The following is a 16,911-nucleotide window of genomic DNA, read 5'->3' on the forward strand; positions in this document are numbered from 1 at the left end:
TGAAAAAATAAATGAATATAAAAAATAAAAAAAATGCCTTTTATTGTTGTCAACTAGCATAAGAAATGAAAGATAGATATTTATTAAGATGACAAAGAAATAAAAGAAATAAAGATATAAAACATAATAAATAATAAACATAATATAACGGGGGAAAAAAAGAAATTGAAAAAATAAATGAATATAAAAAATGTGTGGAAAACAGTATACTGAGTTTTTCACATTTTTTTCTTATTTTTGTTGTAACAATGCACAACAGAGCTTGATAATCGTGTCAGAGCCTGATTTAAAGCGTCAGGATCGCATCAAAGCATAATAAAGTTCAATAAAGCGTAATAAAACGTATCAAAGCGTGATTTAAAGCGTATCAAAGCGGGATCAAATCGTGAGGAACGGTAACAAAGCGGCAACTAATTCGTATCAGAGCGTATCAAAGCATAACATTACTTCAGAGATCGGGATATTCGTGGAAAAAATGTGTTTGTGTGAACCAGGCATTAGGGCCAGCAGTAAAATACAGCAAAGTAAAAAAAAAATTGGTTTTACACTTCAATATTGTCAGTGGTTAACTTATTGTGCTATGTAAAAAATTGCCTGCACAATTAAAAGTGTTACGACAGTGAAAGTGGGACTCTGTGTTGGACTATGTTGGACTATGACTGGAAAAGAAAAGCTAAAACCCCCCAAGTAAAAATCCTTTAAGTCTTTTGTTGTGTTTTGTTGTCAGAGATAATAAGGCCATCTGTTTGTGACCGAGAGGACTTAGGATTGTTGCAGTATTGACTTGATCTGCAAGCATTCATCTTTTGATGACACTAAAGTCCTGGGACTTACCAAACAAAAACTACTCCCTCTGATTGACCTCGTGTTGAGTCCAAACGTCATGTTTATGCTTTTTTTTTTACCAGCGCTATGTTCCTTTTTTGACGCCGTCTTTTCTTTCAGCAAACTGCCTCGCCATCTTTCTTTCTGTCTTGTCATCCTCTCCTCATTTCCTGTGTGGACGCTAATCTACCAAGTCCCATGTCATGACCTGATCAGCCCCTCTAAGAGTTGGACTGGCGCCTGCCAGCAACCATCCGTGCCGCTCTTTACCCATCATGCTCATTTTCTCTCTTTTTCCCCTCAAATAACCCTCTGCATCGACCATCAAAAAAACAAAAACAAACAAAAAAAAGAATGGAGACCCTGCCCTCAGCCTATACTGGTCCTGGGGTTCATGGGTAAGGGTTTTCACTTCATACCCCCTCATGTCCGTGCTTGTGTGAGTGTTAGATTAGCTCCGTGTTCGTTAGCACTGCATGGAATAGCTGATTGGGAAGGAAAAAATAAATAAACAAGAATTATAAAAAAAAGTACCAGTCTGCTGCTCCAGTCACTGAAAGGGTTATGGAATTAGGAAGAAGGTGTGTGTGTGTGTGCGTTTGTGGGTGTGTGTGTGCGTGTTGTATTTCTACCCTTCTTGAGACGTCAACAAGGAAAAGTACCGTCCATATGAGGACCAGGTAAGTTAGGACCGAAATCATGGTCCCAATACGGAAAACCGTTGCATCTAATTAGGGCTGCAACTAACGATTAATTTGATAATCGATTAATCTGTCGATTATTACTTCGATTAATAATCGGATAAAAGAGACAAACTACATTTCTATCCTTTCCAGCATTTTATTGCAAAAAAACAGCATACTGGCACCATACTTATTTTGATTATTGTTTCTCAGCTGTTTGTACATGTTGCATAAATAAAGGTTAAAAAAAAAAAAAAAAAAAAAAAAGCCTCTGCGCATGCGCATAGCATATATCCAACGAATCGATGACTAAATTAATCGGCAACTATTTTTATAATCGATTTTAATCAATTAGTTGTTGCAGCCCTACATCTAATAGAGAATGTCTCATTAGCACCCCTGCTGGTGACATCTATCAAAATGAGGGTGGTCCCAAAAAAAAGGGATTTTTTTTTTTTTTCAAATGGACTGTGTGTCGGTTTTAAAAGTGCTCCCCCTCTGGTCAACATATGAATAACAAGTGTGTGTCAAAAATGTGAAGTGCTCCCCCTCTGGTCAACATATATAAAAAAAACAAGTGTGTGTAAGGTATTGAAATGTGCCCCTTTTGGCCAAAATTTAATTAAAATTAAAAAAAATATATATATATATATGTATATAGAGACATACTGTAATAACTTGAAGTAAATAATGAAGATTAAAAACCAATTACAAACGAAAAAATTAAAAGATCAACTAAAAGCTTACCTTTTTTATATTTGCATAGTATGTATGTATTATTAATGTTGTAAATACAAATCTTTATATATCTAGAAAGGGTGGTCCTAAAGAGGGAGGCATTTTTTGGAGGTCTCAAGAAGGTAAGAAATACAAGAATGTGTGTGTGTGTGTGTGTGTGTGTGTGTGTGTGTGTGTGTGTGTGTGTGTGTGTGTGTGTGTGTGTGTGTGTGTGTGTGTGTGTGTGTGTGTGTGTGTGTGTGTGTGCAACCTGTTGTTTTTTTTTGTGGTTCTCAAACTTTTTTTACCGCCTCAGAAAACATGACCAAAATGTAAATACAGTAGCGTAGTAAGCCCAAGTATTCATTAAAAACATGGCAGAGTTTTTATTTAACAAGTATATTTAATACGTTTGGCCACTGCAACAGTCTGAAGAGTAACACAGAGTAAGACGGTTCCGTTTGTGTCTTAATTGTTTATTTTTGGCATCATTAAGGGCTGATAAACCTTTGAGTCAGGTCATTACTATACTTAATTAGCGTGGCACAGTTTGAGAATCACGGGTTCCTATTCTATGTTGCGTGTGTCCCTTAAATTGCTGCCTGGAGGACGCAAACATTTCAAAGTGTAGTTGTGTTAGTTGTCATAATGATGGTGATTTAGCAATGTTTAGCTACTTACCTAAGCTATTATGGGTGTTAAGGAAAATTGGTTCACATCCAAATAGTAATTTTTGGTCCAGATGGCCAGGGAAGGTTTTTCAAGTTGATTGTGGGTAAGCACTCCATGTATGTGGCAATAACTTGGCTCCAAGCCCCACATTTACAGCGTGAAAGTCACGCCGATCTCACTCTTGCAGCTTCTGTCTGCTCCAACATCTCTTATAATATATATTCAAGTTCAAAAGGATAATGTTGTGATCAATGCTTAAATGAATCATTGATCTATTGAAGGCTCCAATTACTTCACATCAAATATTCCTCTTATCAATTTTTTGGGTGGGAAAATATTGCAGATTTTGTGTTTTTGCCAGAAAAACTGACTTTTGATAAAAAAGTGCATAACGCATTAAAAAATACTTCATCTCAACAGATAAACCTTAAGTTCATATGGAAAGTTAGGCATTTAATTATTTTTTTTTAAATAATAAATGACACATTTTTTAAATTTTTATGACTGAGACACTTACTGGTCCCCTGGATCAAACTTGAGGGGAGTCCTACAGGTTTAAAATAATGTATATATTGTATTTGTTTTGAAAATGCAAAAAAATAAATAAATAAATAAATTTAAAAAATAATAAAAAATTAATAAAAATAATAATGAAAAAATAAAATAAAATAAATTAATTAATTAAATAATAACAAACAAACAAACAAATAAAAAATAAATGTAATATATATATATATATATATATATATATATATATATATATATATATATATATATATATATATATATATATATATATATATATATATATATATATATATATATATATATATATATATATATATACAGTACAGGCCAAAAGTTTGGACACACCTTCTCCTCATTCAATGTGTTTTCTTTATTTTCATGACTATTTACATTGTAGATTGTCACATCAAAACTATGAATGAACACGTGGAGTTATGTACTTAACAAAAAAAAAGGCGAATTAACTGAAAACATGTTTTTATATTCTACTTTCTTCAAAATAGCCACCCTTTGCTCTGATTACTGCTTTGCACACTCTTGGCATTCTCTCTCCATGAGCTTCAAGTACACCTGTGAAGTGAAAACCATTTCCGGTGACCACCTCTTGAAGCTCATGGAGAGAATGCCAAGAGTGTGCAAAAAAGTAATCAGAGCAAAGGGTGGCTATTTTGAAGAAACTAGAATATAAAACATGTTTTCAGTTATTTCACCTTTTTTTTTTGTTAAGTACATAACTCCACGTGTGTTCATTCATAGTTCTGATGTGACAATCTACAATGTAAATAGTCATGAAAATAAAGAAAACACATTGAATGAGGAGAAGGTGTGTCCAAACTTTTGGCCTGTACTGTATATATATATATATATATATATATATATATATATATATATATATATATATATATATATATATATATATGTTAAAAAAAGTGGCAATTAAAAATATCAAAATAGCCCCAGCATGCTCTCTTTTTCAGTATGCGGCCCTGAGAGGAAAAAGTCAGGACACCCTGCTGTGATGTACATTGTGCATGTAATATAAGACGTCATGTTAAAACAAGCAAAAGAACAGGAGATGACAACATGTGTTGTCTGGGATTCAATCGCAGGAGGATTTGTCCCCATAAGTCCCTTTTTATAATTGCTTGTTTACTTGTATTTTTGCCTTCCCACCGGCCTGCGTTTGTAACAACACTGCAGCGTTTTCGTGCCAGCTGCTGCGACGGGGAACAGATTTTGTTGAACGGTAATACCACCCGCCTGTGAAAGCGCGGCGGCGGAACGCATGCACGAGCCGCGGTGTCGCGACCTTTGTGTGCGGAAATATTAAAACAAAATCTGCTGACGAACATGCCCGTACGCTACAGACAGCGGGGTTGTGTGTGTCTGTGTGTGTGTGTGTGTGTGTGTGTGTGTGTGTGTGTGTGTGTGTGTGTGTGTGTGTGTGTGTGTGTGTGTGTGTGTGTGTCTGTGCGTGTGTCTGTGTGTGTGTGTGCGTGTGTCTGTGTGTGCGTGTGTGTGTGTGTGTGTGTGTGTGTGTGTGTGTGTGTGTGTGTGTGTGCGTGTGCGCTGCAAGCTCGCACCGCTGCCAAAATGGAGCAGAAGTGGATTAAAAGGCGGATTGATGACAGGAAACAGTAACTAATGATTGAACGTGAGCATCATGTCACACGACTCGTACTCACGCGTCATTAAAGAGTTTAGCACGACTCTAAAATACGATTATGGAGTGATTTTAAACAAGCGGCGCAATATTTGCTAGCTGTATTAAAAAAAAAAGAAGAAAAACTCCAAAAAAAAATCACTTGTCATATGTTAATCTAAAAAGACTTGACCCATTTTTGTTTGTTTGTTTTTATTTATTATTTTCCGGGTCAAAAATGCTTTTAGTTTTTTGCCCTCTGAGAGATTATAGGATTACAGGAAGTGTCCGTATACTTCTCTGTGAAATACACTCGAGGGACGCTTCATTAGGCACTCACGGGTTATTGATTGAACTATTTTTTTTGTAATATTGTTGTTAGTAGAGGTGTCACATTGCACTGAATCATACTGATCACTTGGTTAAATTTATCTGCTATTTTTTTATATAGTTTTTTATATATTGCTATTTTTTTTATATAATGCAATTATTTTACTATACCTGTGCACCTCAAAATTATTATTACTAAATTATTTTTAATTACAAGTTTTTTCATTTAATTTCACCAATTTACTCCAAACACAGTACACCATCGACATAACTTAAACAATCAATCTTTATGTGTAAAAAAAAAAACCTATCTTAATATTAAAAGAGAAATAAAAAATTAATTGTGTCCAAAAAGGAACAGGAGGAAGCAAAACATAGAACATATCATATTCAATTGCAGTCACTTATCATTTCATCAAATGTAGTTTTTATAAACAAGATATATTGCATCCTCCTATTTGTTACTATTTATTATTCTAATCAAGCCATTATTTATTTGTTTTATTTTATTAAAATTATCAACTTTTTTTACGTTTTATTTTTACCGCATTTGTGTATTTTAATACATTTGTATTTATTTTTCTGATTAAAGGCCTACTGAAATGAGATTTTTTTATTTAAACGGGGATAGCAGGTCCATTCTATGTGTCATACTTGATCATTCCGCGATATTGCCATATTTTTGCTGAAAGGATTTAGTAGAGAACATCGACGATAAAGTTCGCAACTTTTGGTCGCTGATAAAAAAAAAAGCCTTGCCTGTACCGGAAGTAGCGTGACGTCACAGGTTGTGGAGCTCCTCACATCTGCACATTGTTTACAATCGTGGCCACCAGCAGCAAGAGCGATTCGGACCGAGAAAGCGACGATTTCCCCATTAATTTGAGCGAGGATGAAAGATTTGTGGATGAGGAAAGTGAGAGTGAAATGTCACTTTATAAGTTAACCCGGCCGTATTGGCATGTGTTGCAATGTTAAGATTTCATCATTGATATATAAACTATCAGACTGCGTGGTCGCTAGTAGTGGCTTTCAGTAGGCCTTTAAACTATGTATTTTAATTTCTGTAATTTAATTGTTTAAATATTGATTTGACTTTTACACCTGACATTTTGAGATATTTTGTTTCTTATTTTAACATTTTTCATCAGTGTTACAAAAAAGATCAATTAGAATAATACGTAATGTTGATATAGAGAATACGAACCCTTAAGTATTGAAATTCAATGACTTGGTGCGTTTGCAAACCGCTACAATTTTGCACAAAGCAAACTACAACCTGCTACCCGATAATGTACAACAATTCTACTCAACGAAAGAGGGGAAATACACTATATTGCCAGAAGTATTTGGCCACCCATCCAAATGATGAGAATCAGGTGTCCTAATCACTTGGCCCGGCCACAGGTGTATAAAATCAAGCACTTAGGCATGGAGACTGTTTCTACAAACATTTGTGAAAGAATGGGCCGCTCTCAGGAGATCAGCGATTTAAAGTGAGGTTTAAATCGGGCAAGAAATGTTGAAGTTGTAAATGGTATTAAGGAATTTCGGGAATTTTTTGGAACTTGGAAAAAGGGTAGTTTCAATTTCCAAAATGGTGGAATGTGTTGAAGGTGGAATGGTTTGAAGAATGTGGGAATTGTGGAAGTTTGAAAAATGGGCAATTCATTTTGAATGGGGAAAATGTAAAAAAAAAAAAAAAAAAAAAAAAAGGAATCATGGGAAATCCGGGAATTTTTTTTTTTAGAATTGTTGAAGTAGAGCACACAATTCCTGAACAGACTGAATATTTTGAAGTTGGAACGGTTTGAATCAGATCGAAATTGTGGAACTTTGAAGAATGTCCCATTGATTTCAATGGGAATTTCGGGAAAAGAGGGGATTTTTTTGAAAATGGTCAAAAACTTGAATAGTCTGGTGTTGAAAATGTTCAAATGGGTCGACAAATGTTGAAGTAGTAACATATTGAATTGAGAAATGGTATTACAAAATTGCTGGAATTTCGGGAAAACCGGAAATTTTTTCCAGTTCAAAAAACAACTTTGTTTTTTGTCCTGATTAAGAGGAATGTTTGATGGTTGAAATGTGTTAAAAAATGTGGAAGGAGTAGTCGCCAGAAAAAAGAGTGGAAATAGGGCTTTGGAAAAGCAGGAATTCTGTAAAATCCTGGAATTTTTTTGAACTGGAAAAATGATAGTTTGAATTTCCAGGATGGTGGAATGTGTTGAAGGTGGAATGTTTTGAATAGGTTGAAAAATGTGGAAATGGTGGAAGTTTCAAAAATGTATTTTGAATGGGGAAAAATGTCCCGGAAAACCGGGAATTTTTGGAATTTGCCAAGGGAAAGCCCACGATTCTCGAATAGGCTGAACAGTTTGAAGTTGGAATGGTTTGAATCAGATGAAAAATGTGGGAATTGTGGAAATTTGAAGAATGTCCCATTGATTACAATGGGAATTTCGGGAAAAGAGGGAATTTTTTTGAAAATAGTAAAAAACTTGAATAGTCTGGTGTTGAAAATGTTCAAATTGGTCGAGAAATGTTGAAGTAGTAACATGTTGAATTGAGAAATGGTATTACGGAATTCCTGGAAATTCGGGAAAACCGGGAATTTTTCCAGTTCAAAAAAGAACTTTGTTTTTTGTCCTGATTAAGAGGAATGTTTTTACAGTAGAACGGTTGAAATGCATTGAAAAATGTGGAAAAATGTCCCGGAAAACCTGGAATTCTGGGAAAACCGGGAATTTTTGGAATTTGCCAAGGGAAAGCCCGCGATTCCCGAATAGGCTGAACAGTTTGAAGTTGGAATGGTTTGAATCAGATGAAAAATGTGGGAATTGTGGAAATTTGAAGAATGTCCCATTGATTACAATGGGAATTTCGGGAAAAGAGGGAATTTTTTGTAAAATGGTAAACAACTTGAATAGTCTGGTGTTGAAAATGTTCAAATCGGTCGAGAAATATTGAAGTAGTAACATGTTGAATTGAGAAATGGTATTACAGAATTGCTGGAATTTCGGGAAAACCGGGAATTTTTCCAGTTCAAAAAAGAACTTTGTTTTTTTGTCCTGATTAAGAGGAATGTTTTGACGGTGGAATGGTTGAAATGTGTTGAAAAATGTGGGAGGAGTAATAGCCAGAAAAAAGGGTGTAAATAGGGCTTTGGAAAAGCAGGAATTCTGGAAAATTCTGGAATTTTTTTTAACTTGGAAAAAGAAAAGTTTGAATTTCCAGAATGGTGGAATGTGTTGAAGGTGGAATGGTTTGAATAGGTTGAAAAATGTGGAAATGGTGGAAGTTTGAAAAATGACCAATTCATTTTGAATGGGGAAAATGCAACAAAAAAAAAGGAATCATGGGAAATCCAGGAATTTTTTTTTAGAATTGTTGAAGTAGAGCACACAATTCCTGAACAGACTGAATATTTTGAAGTTGGAACAGTTTGAATCAGATGAAAAATGTGGAAATTGTGGAACTTTGAAGAATGTCCCATTGATTACAATGGGAACTTCGGGAAAAGGAGGGATTTTTTTCTTTTTAAATGGTAAAAAACTTGAATAGTCTGGTGTTGAAAATGTTCAAATGGGTCGACAAATGTTGAAGTAGTAACATGTTGAATTGAGAAATGGTATTAAGGAATTTCGGGAAAACCGGGAATTTTTTCAGGTCAAAAAACAACTTTGTTTTTTGTCCTGATTAAGAGGATTTTTTGACGGTTGAAATGTGTTGAAAAATGTGGAAGGAGTAGTCGCCAGAAAAAAGAGTGGAAATAGGGCTTTGGAAAAGCAGGAATTCTGTAAAATCCTGGAATTTTTTTGAACTGGAAAAATCATATTTTGAATTTCCAGGATGGTGGAATGTGTTGAAGGTGGAATGTTTTGAATAGGTTGAAAAATGTGGAAATGGTGGAAGTTTCAAAAATGTATTTTGAATGGGGAAAAATGTCCCGGAAAACCGGGAATTTTTGGAATTTGCCAAGGGAAAGCCCACGATTCCCGAATAGGCTGAACAGTTTGAAGTTGGAATGGTTTGAATCAGATGAAAAATGTGGGAATTGTGGAAATTTGAAGAATGTCCCATTGATTACAATGGGAATTTCTGGAAAAAAGGGAATTTTTTTGAAAATGGTAAAAAAAACTTGAATAGTCTGGTGTTGAAAATGTTCAAATTGGTCGAGAAATGTTGAAGTAGTAACATGTTGAATTGAGAAATGGTATTACGGAATTGCTGGAATTTCGGGAAAACCGGGAATTTTTCCAGTTCAAAAAAGAACTTTGTTTTTTTGTCCTGATTAAGAGGAATGTTTTTACAGTAGAACGGTTGAAATGCGTTGAAAAATGGGGAAAAATGTCCCGGAAAACCTGGAATTCTGGGAATTCTGGGAATTTTTGGAATTTGTCAAGGGAAAGCCCGCTATTCCTGAATAGCCTGAACAGTTTGACGTTGGAATGGTTTGAATCGGGTAAAAAATGTGGAAGGTAGAGCGTGCCAAAATCTGAAGAAGAAGAAGAAGAAGAAGTTTAAATAGATGAATTTTAGTGTAGAAAAGCATAAGTGTGAAAGTTTGGAGCATTCACACAATGAAATAACTTATGTTGTGTGCACTTAAAAAAATGTAATGCATTAATATAAAAATCCAATAAATGTTATGTATGATAAGTAGAATATAATGTGTGCAGTAAGAGGTGTGTTTGCTTGCAGACGAGAGACAAGGCACCCTGCGGCTCAGCAACCTGACCAAGAGCATGTCTGGCAAGTACATCTGCCGAGCCAGCAACACAGCCGGCTCTGACAGCTGCTCCATTAACCTGGAGGTTATCACCTGTGTGTGCACGCTTCTCACCCGCCAATAAGGCCGCCCAGTCAGCGTGAATAACGTGTTGTCCTTTGGCAGCGTCCAACGCCGGCGTGATTGCGGCCGCCACCCTCGGGTCCATGGTGGGACTGGTCGCCATGGCGATCTTCCTCATATTCCTTCTGAGGAGGAGGCGGGACACCGAGGAGGAAACGGCCAATGAGATCAAGTAAGAGAGGACTAATGTGGCGTTTATTGCATGAATTACAGTGGTGGTCAAAAGTGTACATAGACTTGTAAAGAACATCATGTCATGGCTGGCTTCAGTACTTTCTACAACTCTTATTTTGTTGTGATTGGAGCACATACTAAAAACATTCATGAAGCAAACTTCATGAATGTTTTTCATTTCCACATTTTTCAACCTATTCCACCTTCAACACATTCCACCATCCTGGAAATTCAAACTATCATTTTCCAAGTTCAAAAAAATTCCAGGATTTTACAGAATTCCTGCTTTTCCAAAGCCCTATTTCCACCCTTTTTTCTGGCGACTACTCCTCCCACATTTTTTAACACATTTCAACCGTTCCACCGTCAAAAAATCCTCTTAATCGGGACAAAAAAACTACGTTATTTTTTGAACTGGAAAAATTCCCGGTTTTCCAGAATTTCCAGGAATTCCGTAATACCATTTCTCAATTCAACATGGTACTACTTCAACATTTCTCCACCGAATTGAACATTTTTAACACCAGACTATTCAAGTTTTTTACCATTTTCAAAAAAAATCCCTCTTTTCCCGAAATTCCCATTGTAATCAATGGGACATTCTTCAAAGTTCCACAATTTCCACATTTTTCATCTGATTCAAACTGTTCCAACTTCAAAATATTCAGTCTGTTCAGGAATTGTGTGCTCTACTTCAACAATTCTAAAAAAAAAATCCCGGATTTCCCATAATTCCTTTTTTTTTTTGCATTTTCCCCATTCAAAATGAATTGGCCATTTTTTAAACTTCCACCATTTCCACATTTTTCAACCTATTCACACCATTCCACCTTCAACACATTCCACCATCCTGGAAATTCAAACTACCCTTTTTTCCAAGATAAAAAAAATTCCAGGATTTTCCAGAATTTATTATGGGTCTACTGAAAATGTGAGCAAATGTGCTGGGTCAAAAGTATACATACAGCAATGTTAATATTTGCTTACATGTCCCTTGGCAAGTTTACCTGCAATAAGGCACTTTTGGTAGCCATCCACAAGATTCTGCTGGAATTTTTGACCACTCCTCTTGACAAAATTGGTGCAGTTCAGCTAAATGTGTTGGTTTTTTGACATGGACTTGTTTCTTCAGCATTGTCCACACGTTTTAAGTTGAGACTTTGGGAAGGCCATTCTAAAACCTTCATTCTAGCCTGATTTAGCCATTCCTTTACCACTTTTGACATGTGTTTGGGGTCATTGTCCTGTTGGAACACCCAACTGCGTTCAAGACCCAACCTCCGGGCTGATGATTTAGGATAGGATAGGACTTTATTGTCATTGCAACAAGTACAACGAAACTATGTTTTCAACACAAACCCGTTCAAGATGAGACAAACAAACAGTGTACAGGGTTACAGAACAGGAACGCTGATGGGTCGCCACGAGGCACCCTGTAAAAGGTGGGAAAAAGGTAAAACGCTGGGGAAGAAGATGAGTAAAAAAATACAATCTAGACTGGGCTCCTAAGGGGGTTTAGTCTGGAGTGGGAAAAAACCTCCATGCCATGCACACATAAACATGTTACATATAATCACGACAACTCGCAACAGAGGGGGCGGGGAGTTGGGACCCTGGAGGTCGACTGCTGCTATGAAGCGCTGCCAGCCGTCCATCACCCCAAAGGGGAGTCAAGCGGTGGTGAAGGCGTGGGGTGGGGGAGGGTGTGTGTGTGTATATATGCCCATTGTCTTGGGTGTGTTGATGTAGTGTCCATAGGCCTGGGGGCCGTTCTGCATGCAAGCAAAAGTTCGACTCCAGGTGTCGTTGAGGAGGGAGGGAGGTCAAAAGCGTCCATCATTGAGGTGTCCTCGGGGATGTTTACAGAACAGCCTGCTCCTGTTCTTGCAGTGTCAAGGCCATTCAAGGGAGTCAAATCGTAGATTAGGATTTTTGTTTTTCTGCGAACAGACATTACAATGGCTTGTCGACAGCGTGGCGAAGTTGGTAGAGTGGCCGTGCCAGCAATCGGAGGGTTGCTGGTTACTGGGGTTCAATCCCCACCTTCTACCATCCTAGTCACGTCCGTTGTGTCCTTGAGCAAGACACTTCACCCTTGCTCCTGATGGGTGGTGGTTAGCGCCTTGCAGGGCAGCTCCCGCCATCAGTGTGAGAATGTGTGTGTGAATGGGTGAATGTGGAAATATTGTCAAAGCGCTTTGAGTACATTGAAGGTAGAAAAGCGCTATACAAGTATAACCCATTTATTATTTATCATTTGTCTGTTCTATTCGTCCATGCTGGCCTTCATATCCAATTTTTCCCTTTCAACTAGCTTTTCCATGATGTGATCCATCTTGCGATTCAGTTCAGAAATCGCCCCAGACTTTGATCTCCCAGCCCGGCCCAAACTTTCCATTGCGACGAACAGCCTCTGGGCTCCTTGAGTGGCTGCCATCGTCTTGAAATAAATGATGAATGGTAGGTGGTGGTCGGAGGGGCCGTAGGCGTAAATTGCAGCCACGCTTCCGTCGGTCTACCCCAGGGCAGCTGTGGCTACGAAAGTAGCTTACCACCACCAGGTGTGAATGATTGATGGGTTCAGAAAAACATGTAAAGCGACTTTGGGTACTTAGAAAAGTGCTATATAAATCCCAGGTATTATTATTATTACGAATTTGACGATACACCACAGCAATGCCCAGCCCAATCAGCAGGTGCCCCGTGATCACAGTTCCAAATAGGTAGATGTCTTCCACGTCCTCAATGGAAAGGACTGAGAGGCACATGATTCTCCATTTATCCCAGGAATCTCTCACGTACCCCGCAGCAATGGTTCCATCAGGGCAGCCAGGCTCCCCAGAACCTCTTTTCCTCGTCGAAAAGATTTTGTCAATTGAGTCGAGAGTCCAGCTGATCATTTCCATGTCTGATGTTTAGATTTGGAGCACAGCGCAAAGAAAGAGGCTTCAAAAAAGTGTAGACAAGACAAAACAAAGACAGCAAGCAAGGAGAAGAAGGGAGCGGGGGGGGAAAAATGTGACCGCCCTCACCAGAGGCAAGACAGAAAATGGTTGTCCTGAAGAATTTGGAGGTAATCCTCCTTTTTCATTGTCCCATTTAAATGGTAAATTAGTTATATACTTGTATAGCGCTTTTCTACCTTCAAGGTACTCAAAGCGCGTTGACAATATTTCCACATTCACACATTCACACACACATTCACACACTGATGGCGGGAGCTGCCATGCAAGGCCCTAACCACCACCCATCAGGAGCAAGGGTGAAGTGTCTTGCTCAAGGACACAACGGACGTGACTAGGTTGGTAGAAGGTGGGGATCGAACCGGGAACGGCGTGGCGAAGTTGGGTGAGTGGCCGTGCCAGCAATCTGAGGGTTACTGGGGTTCAATCCCCACCTTCTACCATCCTAGTCACGTCCGTCGTGTCCTTGAGCAAATCATCAGCCCGGAGGTTGGGTCTTGGGCGCATTTGGCAATGACCCCAAACACACGTCAAAAGTGGTAAAGGAATGGCTAAATCAGGCTAGAATGAAGGTTTTAGAATGGCCTTCCCAAAGTCCTGACTTAAAGGTGTGGACAATGCTGAAGAAACAAGTCCATGTCAGAAAACTAACAAATTTAGCAGAACTGCACCAATTTTTTCAAGAGGAGTGGTCAAAAATTCAAGCAGAAGCTTGTGGATGGCTACCAAAAGCGCCTTATTGCAGTGAAACTTGCCAAGGGACATTCCTTTACCACTTTTGACGTGTGTTTGGGGTCATTGTCCTGTTGGAACACCCAACAAGACCCAACCTCCGGACTGATGATTTTAGCTTGTCCTGAAGAATTTGGAGGTAATCCTCCTTTTTCATTGTCCCATTTAAAGCAGCAGTTCCATTGGCAGCAAAACAGGCCCGGAGCATAATACTACCACCACCATGCTTGACGGTAGGCATGGTGTTTTGTTTCATCTGACATCACATGGACAAAGATAAGACCTTCTGGAGGAAAGTTCTGTGGTCAGATGAAACAAAAATGGAGCTGTTTGGCTACAATACCCAGCAATATGTTTGGAGGAGAAAAGGTGAGGCCTTTAATCCCACGAACACCAGGCCTACCGTCAAGCATGGTGGTGGTAGTATTATGCTCTGGGCCTGTTTTGCTGCCAATGGAACTGGTGCTTTACAGAGAGTAAATGGGACAATGAAAAAGGAGGATTACCTTCAAATTCTTCAGGACAAGCTAAAACCATCAGCCCGGAGGTTGGGTCTCGGGCGCAGTTGGGTGTTCCAACAGGACAATGACCCCAAACACACGTCAAAAGTGGTAAAGGAATGGCTAAATCAGGCTGGAATGAAGGTTTTAGAATGGCCTTCCCAAAGTCCTGACTTAAACGTGTGGACAATGCTGAAGAAACATGTCAGAAAACTAACAAATTTAGCAGAACTGCACCAATTTTGTCAAGAGGAGTGGTCAAAAATTCAAGCAGAAGCTTGTGGATGGCTACCAAAAGCGCCTTATTGCAGTGAAACTTGCCAAGGGACATTCCTTTACCACTTTTGACGTGTGTTTGGGGTCATTGTCCTGTTGGAACACCCGACTGCGCCCAAGACCCAACCTCCGGGCTGATGATTTTAGCTTGTCCTGAAGAATTTGGAGGTAATCCTCCTTTTTCATTGTCCCATTGGCAGCAAAACAGGCCCAGAGCATAATACTACCACCACCATGCTTGACGGTAGGTGTGGTGTTCCTGGGATTAAAGGCCTCACCTTTTCTCCTCCAAACATATTGCTGGGTATTGTGGCCATTTTTGTTTCATCTGACATCACACGGACAAAGGTAAGACCTCCTGGAGGAAAGTTCTATGGTCAGGTGGCTACAATACCCAGCAATATGTTTGGAGGAGAAAAGGTGAGGCCTTTAATCCCAAATGATTGGAAACTCATTATGTTCTTTACAAGTGTATGTAAAGTTTTGATGGCGATTGTATACGATGTTGGGCGACCTTCTCCTTCCTTCCAGGGAGGACGCCCAGGCCCCAAAGCGAGTGTCCTGGGCAAAGAGCAACACGGGTTCAGACATCGTGTCCAAAAACGGCACGTTGTCGTCCATCGCCACCAGCCCTCGCCCCGGGGACCACCATCACCACCGTCAGCCCAACTTCCACTACCCCTACACCCCGTCGTCCACCACGGACACGGGCTCCGTCATCAACGCCTACCAGCTGCGACCCGGCGAGGCCGCCACCCTGCAGGGACTCCCGGGCTACAACGCGGGCGGGACCCCGTCGCGCAAACACAAGCGGCCCCCAAGCGCTAACGGAGCCCCTCCCCAGGTCCTCCGCGGCCCCCCGGTGGCCGTGCCCGACCGGACTGAAGGGGCCCAGCCTCAGATGCCGCCCCCCTTCACGGTGTCCCCGCAGGCCAGCGCGTCCACGCTGACCCGGGCGGGCACGGTGGCCGTCATGGTGCCTGCTCACAGCCAAGCGGGCTCCCTGGTGTAGCGTGGCGTGTTTGGAACATTTGCCTTGTTGGAGGAAAACCATTTCAAAGCTTGTTTGTGCTTCTTTTGCCGACTCTGCACATTTTCTTTTTCTACTGACGTTTGTTTGGAACACTTGTCGTATTTGAAAAAGGCGCAGCATCCAACATCCATTAGTCCCCCCCCCCCCCATCGGTCATCGTTATTGCTGACGTTTTGAACGTTTTTGCGTTGGACTACTCGACTTCTCTCAGGCTAAAAGGCTCCAAGTTCAGAGCAAAAACCACCACAAATAAAAGTACAATTCAGGTTTTTCTAAAAGGATTTGATTTCAATTTTAGCTCTGGTTTGTCGTTACCTGTGACGGTGGATGGAATGTAACCAAAAACAACTTTGCTGGTTGATTTATGACAGTTAATGTATGAGGACGTGCTTGGATGAGGGACATCCCATAATGCACTGCTTTGTGCAGGCTGACAGCCTTGTTTGTCTAGTAGAATTTATACGGAATGCTTGGAGAATTGACAAAAAAAAAACAACTAAACAGTGTTACAGTATTTGTAAATGTTGGACAGCTACATGTAGCATTTGAAATGCATTTTTTTTCCAATAAAAGTGTTTCATTACAGTGAAATGGTTCATATTTATTACGTAGACAAAATGTAGATGCTCTAATTCAGTGTTTTTCAACCACTGTGCTGCGTGAAATACAGTCTGGTGTGCCGTGTGGGAGGTTATGTCCTTTCTAGAGATGTCCGATAATGGCTTTTTTTTGCCGATATTGTCCAACTCTTAATTACCGATACCGATATATACAGTGGTGGAATGAACACATTATTATGCCTAATTTTGTTGTGATGCTCCCGCTGGATGCATTAAACAATGTAACAAGGTTTTCCAAAATAAAGCAACTCAAGTTATGGAAAAAAAAATGCCAACATGGCACTGCCATATTTATTATTGAAGTCACAAAGTGCATTATTTTTTTTAACATGCCTCAAAACAGCAGCTGGGAATTTGGGAC

At 39.3% G+C, this 16,911-nt stretch overlaps 1 protein-coding gene across 1 annotated transcript in view; it reads left to right on the forward strand.

Annotated features, from left to right (window-relative positions):
* Window positions 1-16,515, forward strand: part of esamb (endothelial cell adhesion molecule b) — a 175,185-nt gene extending 158,670 nt beyond the window's left edge. Inside the window, exons 5-7 of the mRNA XM_062059905.1 lie at window positions 10,102-10,224; window positions 10,295-10,424; window positions 15,429-16,515. Coding sequence (XP_061915889.1) covers window positions 10,102-10,224; window positions 10,295-10,424; window positions 15,429-15,909 — 734 coding nt within the window. The 3' untranslated portion in view covers window positions 15,910-16,515. The remainder of the gene's footprint in view (window positions 1-10,101; window positions 10,225-10,294; window positions 10,425-15,428) is intronic.
* Window positions 16,516-16,911: the final 396 nt, after the last annotated feature.

This window comes from Entelurus aequoreus, linkage group LG10, assembly GCF_033978785.1.
Source record: "Entelurus aequoreus isolate RoL-2023_Sb linkage group LG10, RoL_Eaeq_v1.1, whole genome shotgun sequence".
NCBI lineage: Eukaryota > Metazoa > Chordata > Actinopteri > Syngnathiformes > Syngnathidae > Entelurus > Entelurus aequoreus.